The 26,242-nt window shown below is 36.7% G+C and overlaps 1 protein-coding gene across 4 annotated transcripts in view; it reads right to left on the reverse strand.

The window, feature by feature from the left end:
- The window catches only part of Ankrd12 (ankyrin repeat domain 12), a 116,042-nt gene that overhangs the window by 9,722 nt on the left and 80,078 nt on the right, over positions 1-26,242 (reverse strand). For 3 of the 4 annotated variants that reach the window (XM_004645044.3, XM_004645043.2, XM_023705274.1), the window contains 2 exons: positions 4,893-9,547; positions 2,504-2,602 (listed from right to left, as the gene is read on the reverse strand). In XM_004645044.3, the coding sequence (XP_004645101.1) occupies positions 2,504-2,602; positions 4,893-9,547 (4,754 nt within the window). Of the gene's footprint in view, positions 1-2,503; positions 2,603-4,892; positions 9,548-23,406; positions 23,487-26,242 lie in introns of all 4 variants that reach the window. The other variant, XM_023705275.1, reaches the window with a different exon arrangement.

Below are 26,242 nucleotides of genomic sequence, written 5' to 3' on the forward strand. Positions count from 1 at the left end.
ATGCTTTTGCTAAGCTTGTTCTAAGTAGGTGCTTTAGACCACTGAGCCATCTCTCCAGCCCAACTAATTGCTTTTTATGTGACAGATGATACACAAGAGGTAAGTCTAATGTTTATGACTTAAATACATTTATACAACTTGAAGGGATATTGTATCAAACAACTTGATCTAGTAGTAAGGAAAAAAAAAAAAAAACAAACAAACAAACCAGAAGTAGTTGCCTAAAAAGTTAGTTGTCCTATAAACTAAGGAATAACCAAAATCCTTCAAAAGAACACAAACATGTGAAAATTATTTTAAGTCAGTATTTTTTTATTTTTTGGAACCAGGGATTAAACTCAGGCTCTTGCACTTGCCAGGGAAGCACTTATTCTACTGAGCCATCTCCCTGGCCCCATTAAGTCAGTATTTTTAAAATGTTTTAATTATTTTCCTAAAACAAAGATGTGCTGCCTGACTGTCTCAGAGCTCAGCGCTGCTCCTGAACCTCTTGGGATCCTGGGAATGTTGGCAAGTGAGCTGGGGTCAGTGTGGAGGAAACATGACAGGAGATCTGACTGTAAGGCCCTTCTATTTTTATTTATTTATTTATTTATTTATTTTTAATGTATTTGGTTGTTACAGGGTCTCACTATGCAGCTCGGACTCATAGTGATCCTCCAGTTTTCAGCCTCCCCAGCACTGGGATTACAGGTGTGGGTCACTATGCCCATAATCTGGCCAGCTCAGCTCGCCCTGGGGGCAGGGCTGGTACAGCATGTAATGCTGGGGATTGAACTGAGGTCCCTGCGGTTGCCTAAGCTTGTCTAAGCAGGTGCTTTAGTCTGCTGAGCTATCTTGCCAGCCCTGGCCCTTTCTTTTTTTAAACATGGTCTCTGGCATGAACCACCACTGGTACATTTGTGACTGTCCCACCAGGTGGCCTGAACCACCAGTGGCAGAACTGTGTTCAAATTAGAGGTGCCCTGCAGGGAGACATACAAAGGTGTGGCTCTCCTGTGAATGTGTTCATACAGGATCTGATGCCAACCTGCTGTAGGAAAAACGACCCCAGAAGAACAGCTTTTCACTTAGGATCCTCACCCCGAGTCTTCATACTTCAAGAAGCCTGAAGCCTATGTACAGACAAATGCTGGTCTTTATTTTCTTACTTCCACCTAGCCATTTCTTTCAATTATGAAAGTAATCCAAAAACCATAGCTGAATTAGAGATGTCTGTAACTTCATCATCCACAGAAATTACAGATACTATCACTTTGTATTACAGTTAGTGCTTGTAGTCTCTCTGAGGATATTGGTGAAAAATAACATGGCTTGGGTCTGATACAGGTCTAGGTTGCAGGCACCCACCAGGTTTTGGAAGGTACTCTCTGCACAAGGGACTTGTTAGTCTGCTGCTGTGACACACTGCAGGTCTGTGTTGTGCCAAAGAGCTGGTCAGCAGGTATCAAGCAGTTCTGTAGGGAGCAGTTCCTAAGCCACCATACAGTGGAGGTCTTTGCTCACACTGGTCACAGATTTAAGATACTTTCTAGTATTCTGCAATTTGACATTCTTGGTCAGTATGTAGAAGATGGTGTCATTTTTGTTATCTGTTCAAAGTTTTGCAAATTACACAGTTCAAATCAGCATTTTAAAATTAAATAAACGAATAGTATGAATAAATGAATGTTATTTAGTGATTTTATACCTGATGGCTGAGCTAGTTTCTAACATGCCACATGACCAGTGACTGCCACAGAATGGGTCACTGACAAAGGGTTGTGCAGTGTTGTAAGTTCTGTATCAGTGCTTTTTTCTTTTACTTGTTTTCCCTTCTTATAATGCGATGGAATTTGTAGAAGAGACTTACACTTCCCCGTCTGCTACAGAGATGTATAGTACAAAAAGAGTTTGGACTGGGCAACTGGTCAAGTATGAGTTACTGAGGAATACGTGTGAACTTCTGTGAAGAAGGGGTGTACTTACCCTATACTCTATAGGGTATAACTTACTCTATACTTTTAGGGTTCTTTCACCCTCCTGGAAATTAAGGTCTTATCCTCAGACTTGTGGAAATCCTAGTGAAATGTAAAGGTTTACTTGAAAGTTTTCTGACTACTGGATGCCAAGATTATCCTCGGAAAACCAGGCACTAGGGAGATCTAAAAGCACAGACAAGCAGCACAGCCTTGGCACCTCAGCCCTACAGTGGCTGGCTCACCAAGTGCCAATTCCAAAGCCTGGAATCCTAATGCCCTCCTAGGAATCCACTGCTACAGTTCTACAAACTCATCTGATAACAAGAGACTGTTAGAAGCAACATACTCAGTATGAACTGCAGAATGGGAATAGCTATCCTAAAATAGGGGTAGACCTTTTTTCCTTAATTGGAGAAGTATAATGTAACAAAATCAAACTAGTCCCAAATTGGCTCAAAATAAGAAAACCCATTAATGAAAATCTGCAGAATATTAAAACTTATTAACCTTTTAACATTAATGTATATATAAACATATCTTACCCTTTCAATACTGTGTTGCAAACGCAGTTTCATCCTTACAACCTCCTGTTGCCGAAACAGCTCTTTAAGTGGATCCGACAGTGAAGGGGGTGGTGTAATCTGATTTTAAAAAATATAGTGAAGAATATTAGGTTTTACTTACCAAAAGTGCTGCTAGACAGGGCCTCCTGGGGGTGTGGCCTGGGTGTTCTCCATGAGGCTCCGCCCCTTTCCCTCTGTTCTTGGCTGTCAAGGGTTGAGGCGCCTTCTCCCACCACACCATTGTACCATGCTATCTGTGCCTTGCAGCCAGCTGACTGCGAACTCGAACTGTGAGATGTCTCTTTCCTTTGAGCTGGGGGTGTCAGGTATTTTGCTCCAGCAACATGAAAGTGATTAAGACAATATTGGTTGTATATAAAGCTGATGATATATTTGGGACTCTTATTTAAGAGCTGGGCAGAGCACTGCTAGGATAACTGAAACCAGAGTCTGTGGAAGACAATGGTCAAGTCTAGACAGAAAATGAGGTTCAAGGGCTGGTGAGATGGCTCAGTGGTCTAAAGCACCTACTTAGAACAAGCTTAGCAAAGCACAGGGACCGCGGTTCAATCCCCCAGCACCACATGCCAGCCAGCCCCGCCCCCTGGTGGGCTGAGCTGGCCACACACACACACACACACACATAAATAAATAAATAAAAGAATTAAAAAAAAAAAAAAAAGAAAAGAAAATGAGGTTCAAGCAGCAGACTGAGATTAGACTGCAGTTACACTGCGCTTCCGATTTGCATTTTAAGATGTACATCCTGGGAAGCCAGGGACTCACTGCCTACATGTAGTAACATAAGGAAATAACTTGGTAGTGTTTTAAATAAAAAGATTTAACAAGAGAAAGCTCTATGCCCGGCAAGCGCAAAGGCCTGAGTTCAATCCCCACGAGAGAGAGAGCGAGTGAGAGCGAGCGAGAGAGACAGAGAAAGAGAGTGCGAGTGAGGGAGCAAAAGGTGTTTTTCCAGCAGAAAAACACCAAAAGGAAAAAAATGTGCCACAGTAAAGGCATTCATCCCCCAACTGCTGGGAGTGCAGGTGGCTGACAGACCCTCTCAAAGAACCTTTCAGGAAAAAGTGCTGGCATAATTAGAGGCAATGGTCTCACCCCTAAGAAGGATCACCCTACCCCAAAGCTCATAGATTCCACCGAGGTCAACTTCATTTCAGTCTCATTTTTTACTCTGCTTCCTTTACATACTATTTCTGCATCGTCCACTAAGAAACCTTTTGCACACCTCCTCAGAGCCTGCTGCTTGGGGACCCATCCTGGCACAGGTGCTGACAGGTCAAGGCTATCTGGGGAGATGATGTCTAGAAGACAAAAAAGTTTGACGCTGGAGGTCAACAAAGATGACATCCAGGTAAGATGTTCTGGGGGACTAATTGGCAGCTGGAAGATTGCTGAAAGCACAGGAACAGAAATTTCCATTTGTAGGGAACACACAGAGCACAGCATGGATGGAAGAATGACAGCTTATGTTTAAAAGGTGAGTAGACAAAAGGACTAAGAGATAGAAAACACTAGTGAGTAAAACAGAGATACCAGAAGAGCTAGCTCCATGCTCAAAGAGCAGGGAGACAGTCTTAAGAAGAACAGAATGGTCATCATGTCAAATCTGACAGATCAAGAAGAAAGCCAAGTGATCAGAGGTTGATGAATCTGACAATTATGACCGCATTGACTTCTGTCAGCATAAAGGACAGGATGAACAGTTAACAAAACCCTCCTTCACAATGACCCTTCAAGTGCTCGACAGTGAAAGAGAGATCAAGAGAGTCTGAAGATTAGAGTAGTCAAGGGCAAATGTGTTCCTCCAAATGGAAGGGACTCAAATACATTCTGAGTCAGTGAATAAAAAGACCATTGATGGGAAAACTGAAAAAATACGTCACCAAGTTTTTTTTTTTTTTTTTAATAGAGGAGCTTTCCAGAGAAGAGTGGCAAGGAGGGGTCAAAAATATGCATAGAAGCATTTTCTTCAAGTACGTCAGAACACACCTCATTTGAAACAAAGAGAAAAATGATTAAGTGAAAGAAAACAGTTACCCTCTACTACTCAGTAAGGAAGCCAATAGCTGTACACCCACAGCACATGTTCTTAAGTGTGGCTATCTGAATTGAGGTATGTTATAAGCAAACCAGACCTAGTTTGGTTTTATTGTAATGTAAAACATCTCATAATCTTTCTGTGTTAACACATTTAAATGGTATTTTGGATATATTGTGCTATATAAAGTATTCATTTTACCTGATTTTTTTTAATGTTTACTTGAAAAATTTAAAGTATACATGTGGCTTACATTACACTTCTACTGGATAGTGTGATAGATATACAGCAAGTGACAGGCTTACTTACTGTGGGAATACAAATCTTGCTTAAGGGGTTTCCATCCAGAAGATATGATCCATTAAATGTTACATATTCATCATAATACTGAGGCGCTTGAGGAATAACACTACACAGTAACTTGCGCTTTTCTTCAATTTTTTTCCTTATGTGCAAGTATTCAAAATATGGATTTGCTCTCTCTGAACTGTATGGCTGAATTTCATCTAGCTTCAGAGAATCCACAATGGCTGCCAGAGTCTGCTGTGTCTTCTCCTTTGCCTGTAGTAAGGAAGGGTTCACCTGCACAGGCTGAGGCACACGTGATACTTTCCTTTTGCGTGGATGGTGAATCTGAGGATCATCCTCTTCAGTTAATCTTATTCTCCCTCTAGGAGATGAGTCACTGTCCTTTTCTGGTAACAATGCACAGCTAGCCAGAATCTGTTTGTTTTGATTTGCCACTGTGTTTGCTTTGTTTCTAGTCATTCTTTGAGGGATTTGGTTTTCAGTTTTATCATCTTCAGCACTCTCTTCTAATTCTAATTTAACTGATTGACTATATTTATGCATTTCTGGTTGAGCTGAGTGCTGTGAGTGGTTTTCTAGATTGGATAAGGTGCTCTGCTGGGATTCTTCATCTTCCATGGAAAGCAGACATTTTTCACTTTCGGGACGTTTTGGATTAGGTTCAGTTTGACTCCCCTTTGGCATGCCTGCATTCATTTCACACAAATCAGACTCATACTTATTCAAATGAGTTGAAAACAAACTCTCTAGTTTGTTTTCCTTTTCATGTGAAATAATCTGAATCTCAGCTGTGCTATTCTCAACTTCACGACTACTGGAAGACTTGTAAGTGAGTTTGTTAAATGAATGTGCACTTAGTTGGGAGAGGCCATCACTTCCATTAAAGTCCTTTTCTGGTGGTAACACAGGCAGCATACTAACCTTCTCAAAGTTTGGTGATGCTTCGTGAATAGTGTGTTCAGAGTATACTGGGATAAAAGTATCTGTCTTTTGAACATCTGCTAGCACAAAAGTATTTTCTACATCTTTTGTTAATTCATTATCAGTATCTGAAACCGAACTGATCATTTGAACTCCATCTTTCTGCTGTAAAATACTCAGCTCTGGAGTGGCAATATATGACAAAGACAGGTGTTTAGAGACAGCATCAGCATCTGAAAGTGATTGGTTTGGGAAAGGGCAAGGCTGCTGTGAAGACAGAAAGGACACTGGATCTGGAACACAAGAGTTGCCTGCCAGTTCAGTTTGGTGCAGGGACAAAAACTCGGAATTCTGTTCTTTCAGTATTTTATTTTCTGGATTACAAAAACCCTGAATAGAGAAATCTTGATCAGATGTACTAGAATTTGGACAAATTAAGTCACTGGTGCTTAATGGCTCTAGTTTATCCTCAGGTATCTCCCAGCATTTAGTTTGGATCACACCAACCTGACTCGATGGCTCTATATGCATAGGACTGTCCACTGATGTACCCAGTGGGCCAGTACTCTTGGTTACATTTACATCAGCTGAAATGTATTTGCTGTTTGCCGAGCTAGTTGGAGAGGCTATAAAACAGGAATGTATGTTAGCCATGTGTGAAAGCTCTCTTTCAGGTACAATTGAAGATAGCTCAGATTTGGGTGAAGGACAATTATCTCTAGGCACAGCTAAGCTACCCTGACTGCTTTCTTCTGATGTTTGGAATTGTTTGATATGTTCACACATGATAGATGGCATGCTACATCTTCTAACTTCTACAGTAGGTCTTCCCTCATTTATAAGTAGTTTAACATCTTCTACAGATGATGCCCTGAGGTGACTTGCTGGAAGTCTGTTTGCATATGGTGCTTTAACCCTCTCTGGCAGTTCAGCCAAGCCGTCCAACTCCCTTTCATGAAGGGCTGGAGATTTGGCAACTGGCAAAAAAGGTGACTGTGAAAAGGACATTTGGGACTCTGACCCTTCTAATATGAAGTCAGAATCATATTCAGCAAGAGGCCTTGGGGTCGTCATTGTAGTATGGCAAGAATCTTCTGAACTAGCAACAGAAATCATGGATACAGACCTAGAACTGAGACCTGGCTTTTCACCTTCTGATCGAGGAGATCTGTTCATGCTACTGTCTGAAACAAAGGATGACTTCCCTAAACTCAGTACATTTTTAGTGTCAACAGACTGTGATCGACTGCTGACAGCATCTTTAGATTGCTTTTCCTTGGTGTAAGAATCAGTCAACTCTGAGCTCTTGGACCTAGTAAGTTCCTTATTTTTGGTTTCAGCTAGCCCATGTTTTGTTTTTTCTTTATCTTTTACTTTAAGTTCTAAGCAATTACGGTTTCTTAACCTTTCCTTTTCTTTCTGCTTTATTTTTTCCTTATGTTTTTTGTGCCACTGTTCGATTTCTAGATCTTTGAGGCTCAGCATTCGTTCGAAACTTGTCTGCATTAAGTCGTCATTCACCAACCTCTTTTCTTTAGGTCGAGCATCTTTTGATGCTGGTGACGACTTAGGTTTAGGCTTCTCAGCTTCAGACTTTAGTTTGAGTAAACTATTTAGTTGGACTTTATGTTTGTCACGCTCTTTGTATCTGTCTATATCTTTTTTATCTTTTTCTTTTCCATCTGGGGTTTTCAAAGGCTCATCTTTTGTCCTGTCCTTAAGAGAGAGAGTCTTTTCATGTTGTGCTTTGCTATAACTGTCTATCATACCTGACTTTTTTTCTTCTTGCAAGTGTCTGGAGTTAGTTATACCTTCTTTATCTCTAGCTTTTTCTTTTTTATCCAAGTCCTTATCTTTACTTCTGCCTTTTTCTGATTTAGTATACTCAGTATTATCTGATTGTTTACTTTTTTTCTCTGTTATGTGCTTTTCCTTGCTTTCTGCTAGGTGCCGCTCTTTTTCAGGTTTTTCTTTATCATGTCTCCTCTCCATCTTCTCTCTATTCCTCTCCCTGTCATCAGTTTTTCTAGCACTTTTTATCTTCTCACTTTCTTTATGACCCTTTTCTGGGTGATGTGAGTATAGCTTATCTTTTTCTTTTATTCTGTCAACACATTCACTAAAATCTAACTTGTCCTTTTCTGATTTATGCTCATGCTTTATCTTCTTCTCTTTTTCAGAGATTTTTCTTTCAGTCTTCTCAATGTCTTTAGTTTGAAATCGTTTCTCAGATTTTTCCTTACTTTCTTTTATATGTTTCTCTTGTTTTTCAATATCTATTTCTTTTTCCATTGAATGAAGTCCTATAGATTCCTCATTCACACTTATACCCAAAGAACTAAATTCTATTTCTTTATCTGTGGGTACATTCTCTCTTTCCTCTCTTGTATCTTTCATCTTTTCTTCCCTAAAAGATTTCTCATTTTCCTTTTTAATCTTATCCCGTTCATCTTTAAAATTCTTCTCTTTTGAAACATGCTTTTCCTTAGTTGATTTCTCGTCTTTTAGGCTTTTATCTAATTTTGACTTTTTTTCTAATGTTAGGGACTCATGTTCCATATTCAAGAGATCTTCAGATTCATCACTTTTAAAAAAATTCTCTTTCCAAAATTCTCTATCAAATTCCACACTTCTTTGCAGTTCTTTAGCACCATCCTTATTTTTGTATTTTTCCTTTTCACTATCAATTTCTTTTTTGTGCTTTTCTTTTTCCCTCTCTTTATGTTTCAATTTATGCTTTTTAAATGTTTTCCCTTCTTTATCCATTTTTTTCAGTGTGCTGTCCGAATTTTCAAATGTGGGATTATGCTCTTCATCCTTTATTTTGGCATTCGATTTTTCACCAAATTCCAAGTGGAAGTCTTTCTGATGTTTATTTTTTTCCTTATGCTTGTAAGATTTAACACTTGAGCTTTCTGGCAAGAATTCGGATTCCACATTATCATACCGAACAAGATCAGGCTGTAAAGACATTTCAGAACTTCCGGGTGACAGACACGTTTTAGTATGCTCTTGTTTTAATGGTGTTGACTGTTTTTCACTTAATCCACAAGAATGTTTGGGAGACTTACCAGTGGAAATATGAAATAAATGTAAGGAGGAATCATCTTTTGGACTAAAAGATTTCCTAAAACTCCCCTCCTCTCTGGTCTTTTCTGAACAGTCTAGTGCAGCATTAACTGTCAAATTTGTTACTCTGGTATTTTCTTTCCCCTCTTTTTCTTGTTTCAGCTCTTGGTTCTCTTTATTTTTGTTCTGGTTTTTTAACTTCCTTTTTACTTTGCCTTTCTGCTTGTATTCATACTCCTTTTTGGTTTGTGTATCTGAATTTGATGTTTCAGGCACAGAAGATGCAGTAGAAATCTTTTTGCTCTGAAGAACTTCTTCATCAGAGCTTTCAGTACTTGAATATAGAACCCTAGAAGGTTTTTGTTTTTTACTTTTAAATGATTTAGAATAGAAGGCTTTCTCCTGTTTTGCAAATAAACTACATTTTTCTGCTTCTGATTCATTCTCTTTCCGTTGTTCTTTTCTGAGAATGTGCCTATCATCAATCATTTTGTTTATTTCTTCTTCATCATCATCTTTGAACTCGTACTCATCAAGAGCTGATGGTAGAGGTGCTTTACTGGGAACGATTTGTTTACTTTCACAGATGAGAGATTCTTTCTCTGTTTCAGAGTCAATATTTTCATCAACACTGGAAGGATTTACAGAGTGAGCCTCTTCAGAATCTAGAATAAGAAAAGAAAAACCCGTCAGTGGTCAAAACAGTTTATGTAATAAAATAAACAGACAAAAAACATTTCAGATTTACATGTAAACATAACAAAAATATATAAGAACTGTGTCACAATACTGTAGAACAGTTTTATAGAGAATCTGCTTCATGACGAGAATCTTTTGATACTTCTCAAAGCACAGATGTTAAACTGACAACATATAAGAATATGTCCTTATAACCCAGGAGTCTGGATTTGGGGAAAATATTAGATTAAGAACCATTACTTTAAAGGGTTTAATTCAGTAAGCATGATAAGCTGTTTTATGTGTTTTGAAAATTTATTAGAAAAACTAAGGTATAACATGATTCCCATTTAAGGACAATAATTCAAATAAATTTCATTCTTTGTTGATGGTGCTAAGGAGTGAATCCAGGGCAAATAAACACTAGGTAAATGCTCTACCACTGAGCTACATCACCAGCCACAGGAGAATGGTTTTAGCTACAGAAGAAACATGACTATGTGTGGGCTGGAGAGATGGCTCAGTGGTCTAAAGCACCTACTTGAAACAAGCTTGGCAAAGCACAGGGACCGCGGTTCGATCCCCAGCACCACATGCCAGCCAGCCCCGCCCCCTGGTGGGCTGAGCTGGCCACACACACACACACACAATAAATAAATGTAATAAATAAAAATAAATAAATATAAAAAAATAAATATTAAAAAAAAAAAAAAAAAATGACTATGTGGAAGAAAAAAAAAATCAGAAAAATTAAGAGAAATAAAACCCCCGATTGCATGATCATGATTGTAACAGATTATTTCAATACTTTTTTTTTTTTTTGGGGGGGGTCTTTTGAGACAGGGTCTTGATCTGCAGTTTAGGCTGGCTTTGAGCTCACTTTGTAACCAGGCTGGTCTCAAATTCCCAATGATCTTGTTGTCTCAGCCTTGAATACATTATTTTAAAACATCACCTTCCTGCTCTTTTGCTGAGTTTTGTTACTTACAGGTTAAACTTGATCCTAATAAATTTTAGTACAACGGTAGACATAATAGTGTCAATCCTTATATAGTATTTTTCTTTCTTTTTTTTTTTTGGCTGAACTGGGGATTGAACTCATCTACTGTGCCATCTCCCTGGCCCCCTTATGTAGTATTTTTAAGTACATGGAAATTTAGTTTTATGAAATTACTTTCAATCTGTGATATAAACAAAGCCAAATCCTTGCCAGGTTCTATTTCATTACCATTTTCTAAAATACTCAACACAAACTTGTTTTCCCAGGTTAACATCTTTCTTTTGATAAAATATTTATACACAGGGTACTCTACCTGAAAAGAAAACCCAAAACTCTAAGGAAAAAGAGAATTCAAGACTCTAGCCAAGGGGGAGGAAAAAAACCCTAAAATTAATTATAGTAGTAATCAATACCTCATTAGCTAAGTATTTAATCAAATGAAATTACATATTTATCTTAGTAGATTAAGATCCTCTCAAGTAACCTAGTTTCCAAGTATTATCATCACGTTTCTCAGGGAAATGGTCCAAATTAGAGAAGCATTTTTTTTTTGAGGGGGTACCAGTAATCAAACTCAGGACCTTGCACTTGCCAGTCAGGTGCTGTGCTGCTTGGCTATAATCCCAGCTCTTTCAGAAACATTTTTAAGTTCCCACAAGATACCTGGTACTTGGATCTCTGAGAGTTCATAATTCTTGGGTGTTTTTTGAGATGTGGTACCAAGACAGTACCATTACAAAATGCTACTTACAATTTGTTCACGTACACATTTATATGTATATACTTATATTGTATGTTAAAATGCTATCTGGAGTTCTGAAAGCTGTAATAGGGAGTATCAAACTATGGACCTTTATGTCACTAAGAGGAACACCTACTTTGAGATCAGTATTTATTTTGGTCCTTTACCAAATGAATCAAAGATTACCTACAACAGGTATTATTTCCTCTCAACTATTTATAATTAAGTTGGTCTCATGGATTTTTCTTCCCTTGCAATTTTCAATGACTTCATTTTTAATGTTGTTTTCATTAGAGTGTTAGTTTTACTGGAAACTGGGAAGAATTATTTCTTTATGTATCTAGTAAAACTCCAAGAGAATGTCTTATACTTCGAATCTATTATTGATAACATTTATTAAACTCTGCTAGGTCCAGTGTACTAGGAAACAAGATGGAAAGAACAACTACATTCTTTAGGTCATACCACATAGTTGCTAGAAGGGCAGAAAATATAACATCTACAGGGTATAGTGAAGGAGGAGTCTGGAGGAACGCAAGATTGATGACGGTTTCTCAGAGAAGTAGCACAAAGTGAGGTACGAAGAATGCACAATGATTTAAGGGCATGAAAATAACTACTATATAAATCAGCAGTTCAAATCACAGTATACCGTTTTGTAAACTGCTTTTTCTCATTTAGTATGAATATATTTTGCTTTTTCGTTTCAGTTAATAGCTACATATAGGAAAAGTATTTTGGTTGCGTGCAATAACTTGGCATTATATGTATTTAATAATGGAGAAAAATTTCACATAATTACTTAGAAATAACAGTTTATCAATCTATATGTATGTAGAAAAAAAGAAACAAGAGAAATATGCTAAAATAGTATCTGTAGGAAACTCTGGTTGGAGGAATTTGGACATTTTTAATTTTCTTCTTTAGGTATTTCTATATTTCCCAAATTCCAAGTTTCTCAAACTTAAAATCCAACAGCCATTTCCAAATATATCACTAGAATAATTTTTATTCATTTTTAATAGACATATCTTCAGAGAAAAATATTTTTATAACGTCCATTAATGGCTGTAAAATGATACTAATATTTCAGCTTGATGGTGTGAATCACTGGTAGCTTAGTCTTCCATGTATTTGTATGTCCTACGTAATTTCTTCAAGCCTTTTTATGCCTATATGAATATATTAATTCAGTTATACAACATGTATATTCTTAGGTATATTTAAGACAGTGCTCATTACAATTCTCCAATGTATGCACTAGAGGCAAATGTAAATTCTTTTTTTTTTTTTTGGCAGAACCGGGGGATTGAACTCAGGCCCTTGTGCTTGCCAGGGAAGCGCTTATTCCACTGAGCCATCTCCCTGGCCCCCAATGTTTATTTGGGGTTTTGTGGGGTTTTTTTTTGCAGAACCAAGGATTGAACTCAGGTCCTTGTGCTTGCCAGGCAAGCGCTTATTCTACTGATTCTATCTCCCCGGCCCCAAATTCTTTTAATTTTAAGGGACTTATAAGTGTACCTGCTAGGCCCAGTGTGCTAGGAGATAAGATGACAAGAGATGCATGTATGCAGAAAAAAAGATTCATGATTTGGCGTTTTGTGTTCCTAACTCATCCACTGAAGCATGAACAGCCCCCCAATGGTTCTTTTAAAATGATCTGTATCTTTTTAAAGGGAAAGACTATAAATTGTAATTTGCCTGGTCTCACACTAAAGTCCACAATGAAAGTCTAAATGTTTGCTAGATGAAGGAACACAACCTGGAAGGTGGCTGAATTACAGGGATTTATAGTTGACTTGCTGTTAGGAGGTGGGGTCTGGTTAGAAGAGGTGGTTCCAGAAGGTGTGGCCTGGAAGGGGGTGTCTCGTTCCTTTCTCGCTTGACTATCTCTGCTCCTTTCCTCTGCCAGACCTTCCCACCATGCTTTGCTGCCTTGTGGCCAGCTGCATATGAACTGAAACATCTAAGAAATATCAGGGAAAATAAACCTCTCCTTCTTTAAGTTCCAAGTGTCATATATTTTGTTAAAGTGAAGAGGAGAGTGACTAAGATACTCCTCAAAACACCTCCAAAGTAATGTCCGGAGAGGTCTGGACATAAGACACTTTTTCATTTATTACATTTATTTATTGTGTGTGTGTGTGGCCAGCTCAGCCCACCAGGGGGCGGGTCTGGCTGGCATGTGGTGCTGGGGATCGAACCGCGGTCCCTGTGCTTTGCCAAGCTTGTTTCAAGTAGGTGCTTTAGACCACTGAGCCATCTCTCCAGCCCCAAGACACTTTTTCATACGACGTTTGGTAAAGCAATTAAAAAAATTACATGTATAATGAGGAAGTCAACAAATAATGGGCTTCTGAAAGAATATGCATTAAACATTACACATTTTTAGGACACAAAGTTATTCTATTAGCTTTATAAAACTGTACCACTCCAAACTTAAAACAACTTGTAGTCAAGCCCAAGTCTTAAATTAACCTGTCCTCTAAAATTCACCTGACGATCTTGGTATTCCTTTCAACTACATCAAAAACCAAGATCAAAACATTCAATTTCATTTCTCTTCCACACAATTTTTTCCTGCCGAAAGCCAGTATTACCTTTGAGGCATAACAATCAAGTTACTCAAATTTAAAATCTATTTTATTTAAGAGCCATGCCAACAACCCCAACCCTTTCGCTTCCATGTTCCAGTTTCCAGTTCTGATCTCTGCACTTCCCTCAGCCCACTGCTCTCACTATTCCCATCACAGTCTCAGTGTAGATTTCCATCTGCTTTAGCCAACACCAGTAATCACCTAAGCCACACTGAGTGCAGCGATAGAGTGAGCTCCTGCTGACTGCAGGAGAAAATATAAACTCCAGAACTGGTACAGGACCGTGCAAAAGCTGGAGTCACCATTGTAAGCTTCACTTACTGAATCTTACCATTTGGTAATATTCTTATTTTCATTTAAGAGACAAGCAATGAAATAATTAAGCAAAAATTATAGTATTAAACAAGGTGTACTGTACAAAAGATACTGCAGAACCATAAACAATAAGCACAGTACTGTACACACAAAAAAAGATGGTATAAGTCTGAACAGTGGTTAATAAGTTTGAATGGTGTGTGAGTCTGAAATCTGAACAGCAGATAACAGCAGAATGTTAATTATGAAATGTATTCTTTCACTAACCATTTAAAATTATTAGTAGTATGCTCTACGGCAAAAAACCAAACCAAGAAATACCATTAATTTATTTCATCCTACATCTGAAAATGATGAAGAGTTTAGCTCTGGCACATTTCATATTAAGCACAAATAAATCAAATCACTACACAGGTTTTCCACAAATCAGTCTGTGTGATCAGAGACTAGCACTCAGAGGGCTGTTACGAGTACATGGGCCAATGTACACGAAGCTCTTGGTGTACACCTAGCTTGTACCATGCATATGTAACTACCGCTCACTATCTAGAGAAAAGAGAAAAACAGTATGTAAACTAAAACCACGGCACATGTCAATTTACAAAGCTGAAAGCCAATCCCATACATTTTATTTATTTATTTATTTATTTGTGTGTGTGTGTGTGTGTGTGTGTGTGTGGCCAGCTCAGCCCACCAGGGGGCGGGGCTGGCTGGCATGTGGTGCTGGGGGATTGAACCGCGGTCCCTGTGCTTTAGCTAAGCTTGTTCTAAGTAGGTGCTTTAGACCACTGAGCCATCTCACCAGCCCCCCATACATTTTCATTCTTGGTGCAAGCCAACTCCAGGTATGTACTTCATTTATCACAGGGATAATTTAACGAAGGCATCTGAAGGCTATAATGAGGGCTCTGGAAACCACCAGTCCTAGTGAATCTGTGTAGAGACTTCTTTTCATAGGAAGAGTCAGAGAGGGGAGCAAAGAAACAGAATGAACAATAAAAACATTATTTTCTGATACCTAGTTTTTTTATGTATCAATGCTTGGTGACACAACATACCTATCTCCCCAGTGACTGAACAATGGCCACCACGCCTACTAGGCAAGTGCTCTAGCACTGGGCTACATCCCTAAGCCAAACTTGTATTTTGTACTTAGAAGCATTTGTCCTAATTGACAACAACTTGTGTAAAATACTTTTTATCACTCTTCTAATAAGAGAGATGGGAAATGGAAGTGGAGAGAGAAAAATGATAGGGAGTGACAGCATGAACTTTCATTTGCTAACCCTGATTTAATGCTAGTAAGTACAGATTTTTAAAAAGAGATGCTACAACTAAGAATTTTTATTAAAAATAAGGATGTAACATGGATGCTGAATTTATGCAAGTCTATAAATATTCTCACTTATCTCTGTGCCCAAACACTACATAATAATGTTCATATTGCTAAGAAATGGGTCTATGACAGCAAAATTACTAGCTAGCAGAACTAGCTCTTCAAACCCAAGTTTCTCCAACTCTAAAATGGGTCCTCAAAATTGTATTATTTCTGATAAAAGGTGCTGAATATAGTCAAAATGAACTGCACAAACATTTGATAAGATGTCACTGTATTCAGTGATCTTTTCATACACATTCAACTGCATGCCTTCTATTTTTATTTATATTGCATGATTAAGTAAACTGAGAGAACAATTCTGCCATGGGAATCTAGGCTCTACAGCATTACTTTAAGATTTACTGATGCTGATGTATATGTAAAATGTCTTGGAAAAATCTCAAAATTAAGCATACCTGAGATTAGAACTGCATTTTAAGTATAAAGTTGGTAACCATTTATTCTTAATTTTGAGATATCTCAAGATACATATCTTGATTTATGTATTCCGTAAGTCATAAAATACTTCACTGGTTACTATTAACAGTTTATAAAGCAAAAAGCTATGGCATGAATGCCCTTATTAAGTAACTCTAAAGTAGTGAATATGGAGCAGCTTTTGTACCTATATAATGGCAAATATTAATGATTATAAGGCTATGATATTAAAAATATACCTCTCAATATTTCATTTTATATTTAAATACAACTTTATTTTCAGCTTTTAAAACTAAAACTTACAGGCCCTGATTCTGAGTCACTTTCCATGCACATTCACGTATTACTAACTCAATTTACCTTTCACTGTCTTTCCGAATGTGTACTCTGACAACAGATTTATGCTGTGGAGCCCAAGCACACACAGAATTAACTAATCAGATTAGACAACCATGGATCAAATTCAGACAGTTGAGAATGCTAAAATCGGAACTGTTAGGATCAACAGATATAAAAGAGCAGAGTGGAAAAAGATTACTATGTGAGTTGACATCTACTTTCAAAATCCCCGTATCAAAACTGTTCCTCTTTTTACAGAAGACATGATAAAAATTAAGAATTCTTTTAATACTAGGAATACTACCAACTGAGAATGGTGGTACACATCTGTAATCTCACCAATCTGGGAGGCCAAGGCAAGAGCACTACCAGTTCAAGACTTGCCAGGACAAAAAAGCACAAGTATGAGAGATACAGCTCAGTAAGAAGGCTGTTTTTCAATCAATCAATTTAAAAAATAAATCTGTCTTTATATTTGGAATAGTGCCTGCTTATAAACCCTTAAGAAATGCTTAAGTTCTAAGCCTTACTTTAGTGACCTTTATTTATTTATTTAAAAATAACAAGCATTTGTTTGCTATAAAATATCTCATGTTTAGAAAGGAAAATACAGAGATGAGAGAATAAAAGCTATCCTAAAATAATCCTACCACCCAGAACCACCGTTTCTTAGCTTACGTGAAATGATCACATTTGATTTTACTTGAATTAACTTATACTAAACAAAATCCTAACCCTCCCTAAAGTATTAAATACTAATGTTTCAGAAAGTATGCTCATACATTCCACAAGTAGCCTAAAATCTTCCCATATTTTACTTTGCTTCCTATTTTTATGCATGGTATGTGCATGCACTTTATTTGCTTCATAGCTTTGATCTTTTTTCTTGTTCACCAGGATAAACAAATGCCTTCATATCACGAACAGCAAACCTAAGAACCGAATCAGCACAAGTGTATTAGGATTTAATCGTTTTTGATAACGTTTTCTTTTTTCTTTTTTTTTTTCCATAATTTTATTGAGAGACAAATAGCAATGAGACAGTTTCAAATCAAATTGGCAGGTCGGTTTCAATAATTAACACATTGCATACTCTCTTCCTAGTGGTTATTTGCTGTACAAGATGCAGACAAGATATCCTACTTACAAACACTATTAGAACAAATCCCTCTATTCATTAAGAGAATGCAACTATGTATCTATCTTAACCATTTTGAATACACAGATACAAAATGAACATTCATTTATATATCCCCTTTTTTGTTTAGTTCTGTCATTTGAATATTATAGGTGTGTTAACTCAGCAAAATATTCTAAAAGAGTCCAGTAGTTCATAATAGTATTGGGTCTTCCGCTTGACTGGCAGTGTCAGAAATTGTTGACCTGAGTCCCCTACAGCTCAACATAACAACATAGCTTTACTTCTTGTACTTCGTTTTAATACTTTTCTGCTGGATGGTTAAGACCAAGATAAAGCAAGACCTACGCAACAAAGAGTTGTAGCTTTTGGATCTGATAAGGTGAGTCAAATCCCCTGAGGATTTATCCTGAGATCCTGTATCTCAGATTGTAGATCCTCATCCACGTGGATGAGTCACGGCCATTGCTTGGCCAATGTGCTCTCTGTGAAAGCCTGAGAGAATGTTTTCTCTCCATGTGACTCTCCTTAGGCACACTCTACATCATCGATCACTTTCCTCTTTGGCCCCATAATCTCCTTGATCAGAAAATTTGGGACACTACTGAGTTACATGATGTTACAGTACAAGTTCTCATATGTCCTGAGTCTTAACTGACCTTAGCGGGCTAGGGCGAAAATGTTGGCTTTCCTTGCGGCCCTTCTTTTTCTCTAATTTTGGTCTGCAAACTTAGGTTGTTAACCATCCAGAAGAGAAGCTTATTGTTATTACCATACAACCTAGGTTATTAAGCTTAACTCACTATCTGTCTGAATATCAAGCTTCTTAGGCATAACATGGAACAGGTATTTTTCATCAAGTATTGATATGTTGAAATTTAAGTCCCTAAAGAATATGATGAAAAATGATTTAAAAATTAAAATATATTTTAAAAGTAGGCATAAAGAATTATATAATTCTTATGTTTACACATAAGTTGATAACATTTTCTGCAAAACTTTGATGTTCTGTTCATTGTTATAATGAGAAATTTTCATCCAAATCCGGAGTTAGTCTTTCTCTTTGTTGGTTATGTTTTTTTCATTTCTGGGAGCTTACAGGACATTTACAAACCCTTTCCCTCTTACAAGTTGTGATGTGCCTTGCCATTTCTCTTTTCCATTAAAAACAATTTCTTTTGATTTAAAAACACGTCTTCTGTTAAAGGGTATTTTCTTCAACTAAAAAAAAAAATCTTCTTTCCTGAATCTGCTCCTTTTTGCAATATGAATAGTACATGTTCTAGATGTTTAACATCATTTTTCTTGTATTTCCAGTCTTTGTTTCCTGTACTTTCGTAAGCTGTCCTCTCAGGTTTCAGTTAGATTTCCATGATGTCTGCTGCAGTTCTTCGTCCTGAACAGAATTCTGACTTTGTCATACCCACAGCTTGAATCTCAAGGACTTTCTTGGCATCTGATTACTTTTTCACAGAAGCACTTTCGTTGATATGGGTGGTGAGTCCACTGCCCTGTTGTTCTCCAAGGACCTTGAAAACGTATCCTTTTCCTTACATATAATCTCCAGGGTCAAATGTTCTGTTTGTTTTTCCTGGCCCTTCTCGTCTTTCACTATTTTCCTTACACCTCTGGGTTTCTTTTCATATTCACAGCTTTTCCTTTGGTGAGAGGTATGTCCGTCCCACCAGTGGTTGTGTCTCATCTTAGTCTTCCAGAGGAGACTGTTCCCTAAGCATGTGACTTGGGTAGAGAGGTTCTCCACAAGCTTCAATGGGAAAATGTTTCCCAAGTGCAGCAGACCCCCTTTATGTCTGAGAGTTCCTTTACTTTGCAAAGTTCACTAACCAAAACTAAGATATTTAAGAATTAATTATACAAATACAACTGGTATTTATGTTACCTAGCCAAGGGAGTAACAAAAAATTTACTTGTATTTTAGGAAACAATTTTTTCAGTTTCAACTTTACAAAAGTAACTCGAAAATGTGGCTTAGAGACAGGAGAACAAAATATTAGGTAATTTATTATGGTCTCTACTAAATTTACATTTCTAAACCTCAGTTTCCTAAAGTAAATGTCAAGTGTTTAATTTTTTTTTTTTAAATGTATTTGGTACAGGGTCTTACTATGCAGCTTCGACTCACAGTAATTCTGATTTTTCAACCTCCCCATTGCTAGGATTACAGGCATGCGCCACCACACCCAGTCTCAAAGTGTTTAAATTCTGCTAGGTAGATGACAAGTAATCACACATTCACTCAGGACTAAGCATGAGAATTGGTTTTCACTTTACTTTTATAGTAATACATCTTGGTAAGGAAATTACAGGTAAGTATTTACGAGGTAGACAGGGTACAGAATATCACCAATATAGCTGAAAATACACATATAAAAGCAAAATCTACATAAGATATAAAATCAAGTACTGTAGCATTTAATACACATTTAATCATCAATGTCTTTCTACAAAATTGTCAGTAATACACAGTTATGTATTTTTCTTCCTCTGAAAATAGGAGAGGTATCACTACAATAATTTTGATGTCACTAAAGGAAACTGACAAAAATCACCCAGTCTCAGATATTACATCATAAATATATGTATTACATGGAGGTCCTTTTAACTGTGAGTAGATAAAACATTTTTTTTCTGCAGACAGGACGATATAGCTAAAGATCAAGTTATTTAAGTGTCTGTATGCACATGTAATTAACAGTTTTAAATGAAGTGTTTTGTGTTCTGCCCAAATATACCCTTTATAGAGATTTTCAGTCTTAAATATTCAGCAATATCTTACTACAATAATTATGTGACAGACCCACTTTAAGTTACCAGGCAATGGTAGAAGTTCTGTTAACAAAAATCATCAAGCTAACATTTTACAACAAAAACTGATTAGCTCTGATGTCTTCAATAAATAATACACAGTTTGGGGGCAACTGTAAGTCCATTTTCTTGACTTCTATGTTTCATGAACTTCTAAGATCTATTTGGCATTTATTTTATGTCATATAAAATTTAACGACTTACAATATATGAATTTGCGCCACCTAGAGCATATTGTAGCTACATCCATAACTTCCCTCTCTCCATTCCTTTCTTCAACTGCAAACTGATGATGTAGAATATATAGCACATAATTTTTTTTTGCGGCTCTGGGAACTGAACTGAGGCCCCTGTGCTTGCCAGGCAAATGCTTAGTCCAATGAGCCATCTCTGCAGCCCCTAGCAAATAATTTTTATACATTGCTAAAGAGCACACTTTTATAATGTATGATCACTTGGGTATTCATAATTTTTCCTTTTTCCTCTCTATTTAGAATCTGACATGTGCTTTCTCTAAAAGGCATTCTACTTAGAATTAAAAACTTTCAGGCTTTGGGACTAAGTTGATACAATTAATTTATGACACACATAAAGCATGTGATGAAATATGTACTGATCTCCAAAGAGCGACTGCTTGAATTGGGGAAAGCAAATTGATGTTATTTATATTTTAGAAATTCAAAACATTAAAATTCAGGACTCTGTGTATAAAGAATACATGTTATAAAGCACAGAAAAAGGATAGCACGCAAAACACTATACTGGAATTTCTTTTCAATAGTGATAACATAAAGAATACCTATTTCCTATCATGATATATGCTGAGCTCTGAGCACATAAGAGTCCTAAGCAGACATTTCATTTCTTCTATGCACTGGTACCTCAGAGATAGGTACAAAATAAACAACAGATATGGTGCTTACTATTATTCAGCGACTTCTGAAACAGGTTTAATCAAAGAGGTAACTAATATTCTTGGTTAAACAAGTAAAGTTCTGAGGTTAAAAATGGGATAATTTGATAAAAATTCATTTTCCATACCAGCTCTAATTCCTATGATGTAACAATTATACACAAGTTATTAAAACATGGCATTTGGAAAGGACAAAATTATTTATATTTTACTTTAACTTACTAAACAGAAAAATCTTTATGTACATTAATATGCAAACTCCTTTACTGTATAAAATGTTCTATCAAGTCTAAATTCTAATGATTAAATATGTTGATTTGAATTTGGACAGTCCAAAACACCTTATGTAACCTCTTCCTATAATCCTTGTATGTCTGAAGTTAAAAATACTGCATTAAAATTTTCTGAGGAGATAATACTATATAAGCCATTTGATAAAAATTTGGTGTATTTTGACTAAAATGATTTTTTTTGTGATTTTTGGATTTATTAACTGTAGAAATTCCATATAAGTATGTATTATAACTTGTGTTTCATAGTTCCTGAAGTACAACATAGAGAAAATGAGTTTCTAAAATTATGACAATATATTTATGGTACAATAGTACAATTAAATTCTATTTTAACGTTGAGAAAATGAGGATTCAAGTTGGATAGAGTGGCACACGCCTGTAATATCAGCACTCTGGGAGGCTAGAGCAGGAGGATCACAAGCTCCAGCTCAGCCAGGCCAAATTAGTGAGACTGTCTCCAAAAAGAAAAAGAAAAAGAGCTGGGTATCTAACTCAGTAGGATGACTCTCAGTTCAACTCCTAGTACCACACATATACCCAACAAAAGGAAACTGAGGATTCAAAAAATGGTCCTTTTGTGTATTTTATGATACAGAAATGTACTCACTAAACACTAGTGCATAAGAATCCATTACTGTCTTTCCAGAAGTCTAATTTTTCTTAAAGCAGTCTTCAGAAGTAGCTTATATATTATGATGAAGTGTTTCTTTGGTTGTGATAAAGTAAGGGATGTTTTACATCAACTATATAATTAAGGGCAACAATTCTCATGACAATGACTAACATTTTAAACTTTGTCCAATGGGTACTGTTTTTGAAACAATAAAATCAGTATCTGACAAAGTTAACAAAATTTCAACTTCGGCAACTTGGGAGTATCAGAAAACATGGGTATTCAAAGTGACAGTTACCTACTTCTCCATTACTACATCACACAGTGATGATTCATGAGTAAGTCTGACACTCGGAACAGGACTGAGTTCTCAGCATGGTAGCAACAAGCAATTATTTATAGTAAACACTGCTATTATACAGAATTTCTGTTTTACAGGAAGGTAACAATAGGGAGTTTCTGTAAGGAAAGTGAATAAGACTGTGGGAAAGGAGTATAGACACGGGGGGGGGATGACTACAGAATTATGCAGATTTAAAAGCAGCACACATGTATATACAAATAAGCTGTATTAACCAGATATGCATTCCTATGCATATTCATTCTGATATGCATGACACAGAACTGCTACTCAAAGTCTGGTCCATGAAGTGAAGCCAATCTTCAAATCATTTCTTAATGATCCCTCATGAAATGACAACCTTGCACCAAAAGTGGAAACCAATGGTGTTTAAGCACACTGTTTATTTCAGCTGACATTGTTCCATAGTATTTCTTCCTTTCTGATGAAGAAAATGGTACACTGATTTACGTTCTAGCATGAGCTCCTTATCTTGAGGACTAGTAACAGTTAGTTTACAGAATGGCTACTCTTAGTAGCATAAAGTATGATATTTAAAGGAATGAATCATAGTTTGTATACTATATACATAACACTCATTTATCCACTCCAAGTTTATTAGGTTCTAAAATTTAGTCTTGTTCATTTTTCTATGTTTGTAACACTTAAAGTGTATCTGTCACATGGATGACATGACAATGTAGGTGGATAACAGGGCTATCAGGCTTTGCACATATAAACATCAATGGGCAGGTAAATTAATTCTTGAATAAATATTAATATGTTCTAACTGTAGACCACATGAAGTTTGATAAAGTTATGTCTAACAAGGACCTCATGTAAACTAAGCAATAAACTTTGGGTATTTTTATCAGTCTTTCTCAGCAACTCCAAAATCTTTGTATGATACTTACTGATAATTTTTGCATCATTCCTTGAGGGACTTTGACCAAGCAATAATTCAGGCACATTCACCATGTGGAAAATAAATATTCTGAAAAATCAATACATAGCGATGAACACATGAAATTATTAAGATCAGTGAAAATCAAAAAGGTTCTAGAAGATGTGTTCTGCTCTAATTAGACATATAAGTTCAAAAAATACCTTTTGTGGGAAAAATGTGCTGCAGCTCTTCTAAAGATAGGTTACTGCTTTTCTTAGCTAGTTTTTCAAAGAGACCAAAATTTGAGAGTTCATAGCCATAATAAATAGAATAATATACCTCATAAAAATGTTTTCATTTTTTTTCTCTTTCTTATGGAAGGCAGTGAAATTTCAGCTATTACAATCCTGATTCCACACAGCACAAAGGTGTACAAAGCATTCTCAGCTTGTTACTAGCAGCTGGATTTACAGATCTGTTGGAAGTAGAAGGTGATGTATAGTAGATGACACATCAGGATTTGTTCTCTTAATCAGCTGTACTTCAAAAATAATAAACAGCTGTTGATATTATTATTATTTTATTTTTATTTATTTTTTTGTACCAGGGATTGAACTGAGGACCTTGCACTTGCCAGGCAGGTGTTTATGTCACTAGGCTATCTCCTTGGTCCCACAAACAGCTGTTGAATAATTGAGGCAAGGAAAGGAAGGAGTTTAGGGTGACTTCACAGAACAAGACTTGTATGTACAGCTGACTGATGCTACCATTAAGTCAAGAAAAACACAATGGGAAAAAAAGAAGTTCCACTTGTGAACGCTGATTTTTCTTTGAGGAAATAAATCACCTAGAAGGCAGTTAAATTAAGTTTGATGCTTAAGAGAAAAGCCTCGATTAAGAGCTACACTTGGAAGTCCTTACTGTACAATTCTAACTGTGGAGTGGGTAAAATTTTATTTGGGAGAGTATGTAATATGAGAAAAGGACCGAGAAAGTAGTGTCTTAAGGAAAACCAACACGGATGTATCGGGAAGGAAATAATGATGAGATTCTACAGGAAACTGAGGAGGAAGAGTCTGGGAAACTGGACACAAGTCAAAGAGAATTATGGCCCAGAAACCAAGGTAACAGAATTTTAGAAAGAGTAAGACCAACACCATCAAATTCTGAACTTGAAAGGGTAGCACTAATATACATCTAAGGGACGTGGCAGTGATTAGATAACGTGTGATCTCAGGTTCCGTGGAGTAATTAGCTTAGACTGTATTTTAAGAAGCACAGCTATGAAGATTAACCAACAAGTGTGAAGGCCAAGAGAAGATTTTGTTGACAAAATTTTATGTATTTCTGCCACTAGCCTTCTAACACATGTTTCATTAGCAGCCCACATCCTTCTAGATATAGCTCCACACTTAACAATCTCACACAAAAATACTATGTGTACATATACAAGCACACACAGATTCTATAAAAACTGTTCACAGCTGAAAGGCAGTTTGGTCATGGAGCACTTACTTGGTAAGTTTGAGGCCTTGGGGTCATGCCTCAGTAACACAAAACCAAAACCAAACCCAGTCAGCAACAACAAAAAAATCCCAAACCAAACAACACTGTTCATTTAATACAATGTGCTATGATTACTCATCCAGATTTCTCTACCTCACAAAACTTTATGAAAATCTCTACAAGTAAGTACAACTTGAAGTATAGGACTGACATAGTTTTCATAATTCTGTGGAATTCATGATGTGATTTTATCTAACCAATCAGTGATGACTATCTACTTTTTTTATCCATTAAACAGAATACTGTAGGAGCTGAGGAGATACTTGGCGGTCTAAGTGCCTGCCTGGCAAGCTCGAGGTCTGGAATTCGAGCCCAGTACTGCATGCTGTGCCAGCCCCAGAACCCCAGTGCACCATATCAGCCCTGAAACCCACACAGTGGCACATAACTGTAATCCCAGCACTGGGGAGGCTGAGACAGGAGGATCACTATGAGTCTGAACTGTGTAGCAAGACCCTGTACCAAATAAATAAATAAATAAATAAAAGAACTTAAATTTTTTTAAATAAAAAAAAGAGAATACTGTAAACAGATGTAGGATATTCCCAGAAGTGTCTATGCTAGACTAGAAAATGTAGGAATAGAGAAGGTTTTGTTTTGGCGAAATGTGAACTTACTAAGAAGTAAATAGAATCTGATAGACACACTTTTGCCTCAGTTCTAATAACCTTTAATGTCTGGCTAATTCATGTGTCTGTTCACCCTACCCCTGCAATGATTTTGAAGTAGAGCCCATTCATTTTATTGTCTTATCCAAAGTACTTCCGTATGTAGCTGTGAAAGGATAAAAAGGTCTTGTAGCTGTCACCAGACGTCCAAAAGGACAAGAGTAATTCACACCATTACCTTTTTATTGCTTCTCCTGTTAGGTAGCCGCTTTTGTAAGTTGGTTGTTTCTAAACTTCTAAGAAAAAATATATATATATTGATAACCCTTTTAAATGTCTAAAAGCCTACAATTATGTCTTTTAAATCTGCAGGTAAATAATACTATTTCCTGGCACAGGATCCTTACGATGCAGGTCTTTTCCCCTCTGAGTAATCTGCTCTTTGCTGTGGCAAACTTTAAGTATGATGTCAATCTAGTCACATTTCTTCATAGGTAATTTGCTATGTTCACAGCTAAGGAATTTGGCCAGTGCATAGTTAGACACATGTTACATGTTTAACCCGCCAGGAACTCAATGAATTTCACAACTATCAAATTGAGGGTATTTTTTTCAACTAAGATCATTTACTACTATCATTTGTATAATTATTGCCTTTTAACTGTTTGTCTCTTTTAAGTGTCCATAAAT

This window comes from Octodon degus, unplaced genomic scaffold (genome assembly GCF_000260255.1).
Source record: "Octodon degus isolate 3935 unplaced genomic scaffold, OctDeg1.0 scaffold00216, whole genome shotgun sequence".
Classification (NCBI taxonomy): Eukaryota; Metazoa; Chordata; class Mammalia; order Rodentia; family Octodontidae; genus Octodon; species Octodon degus.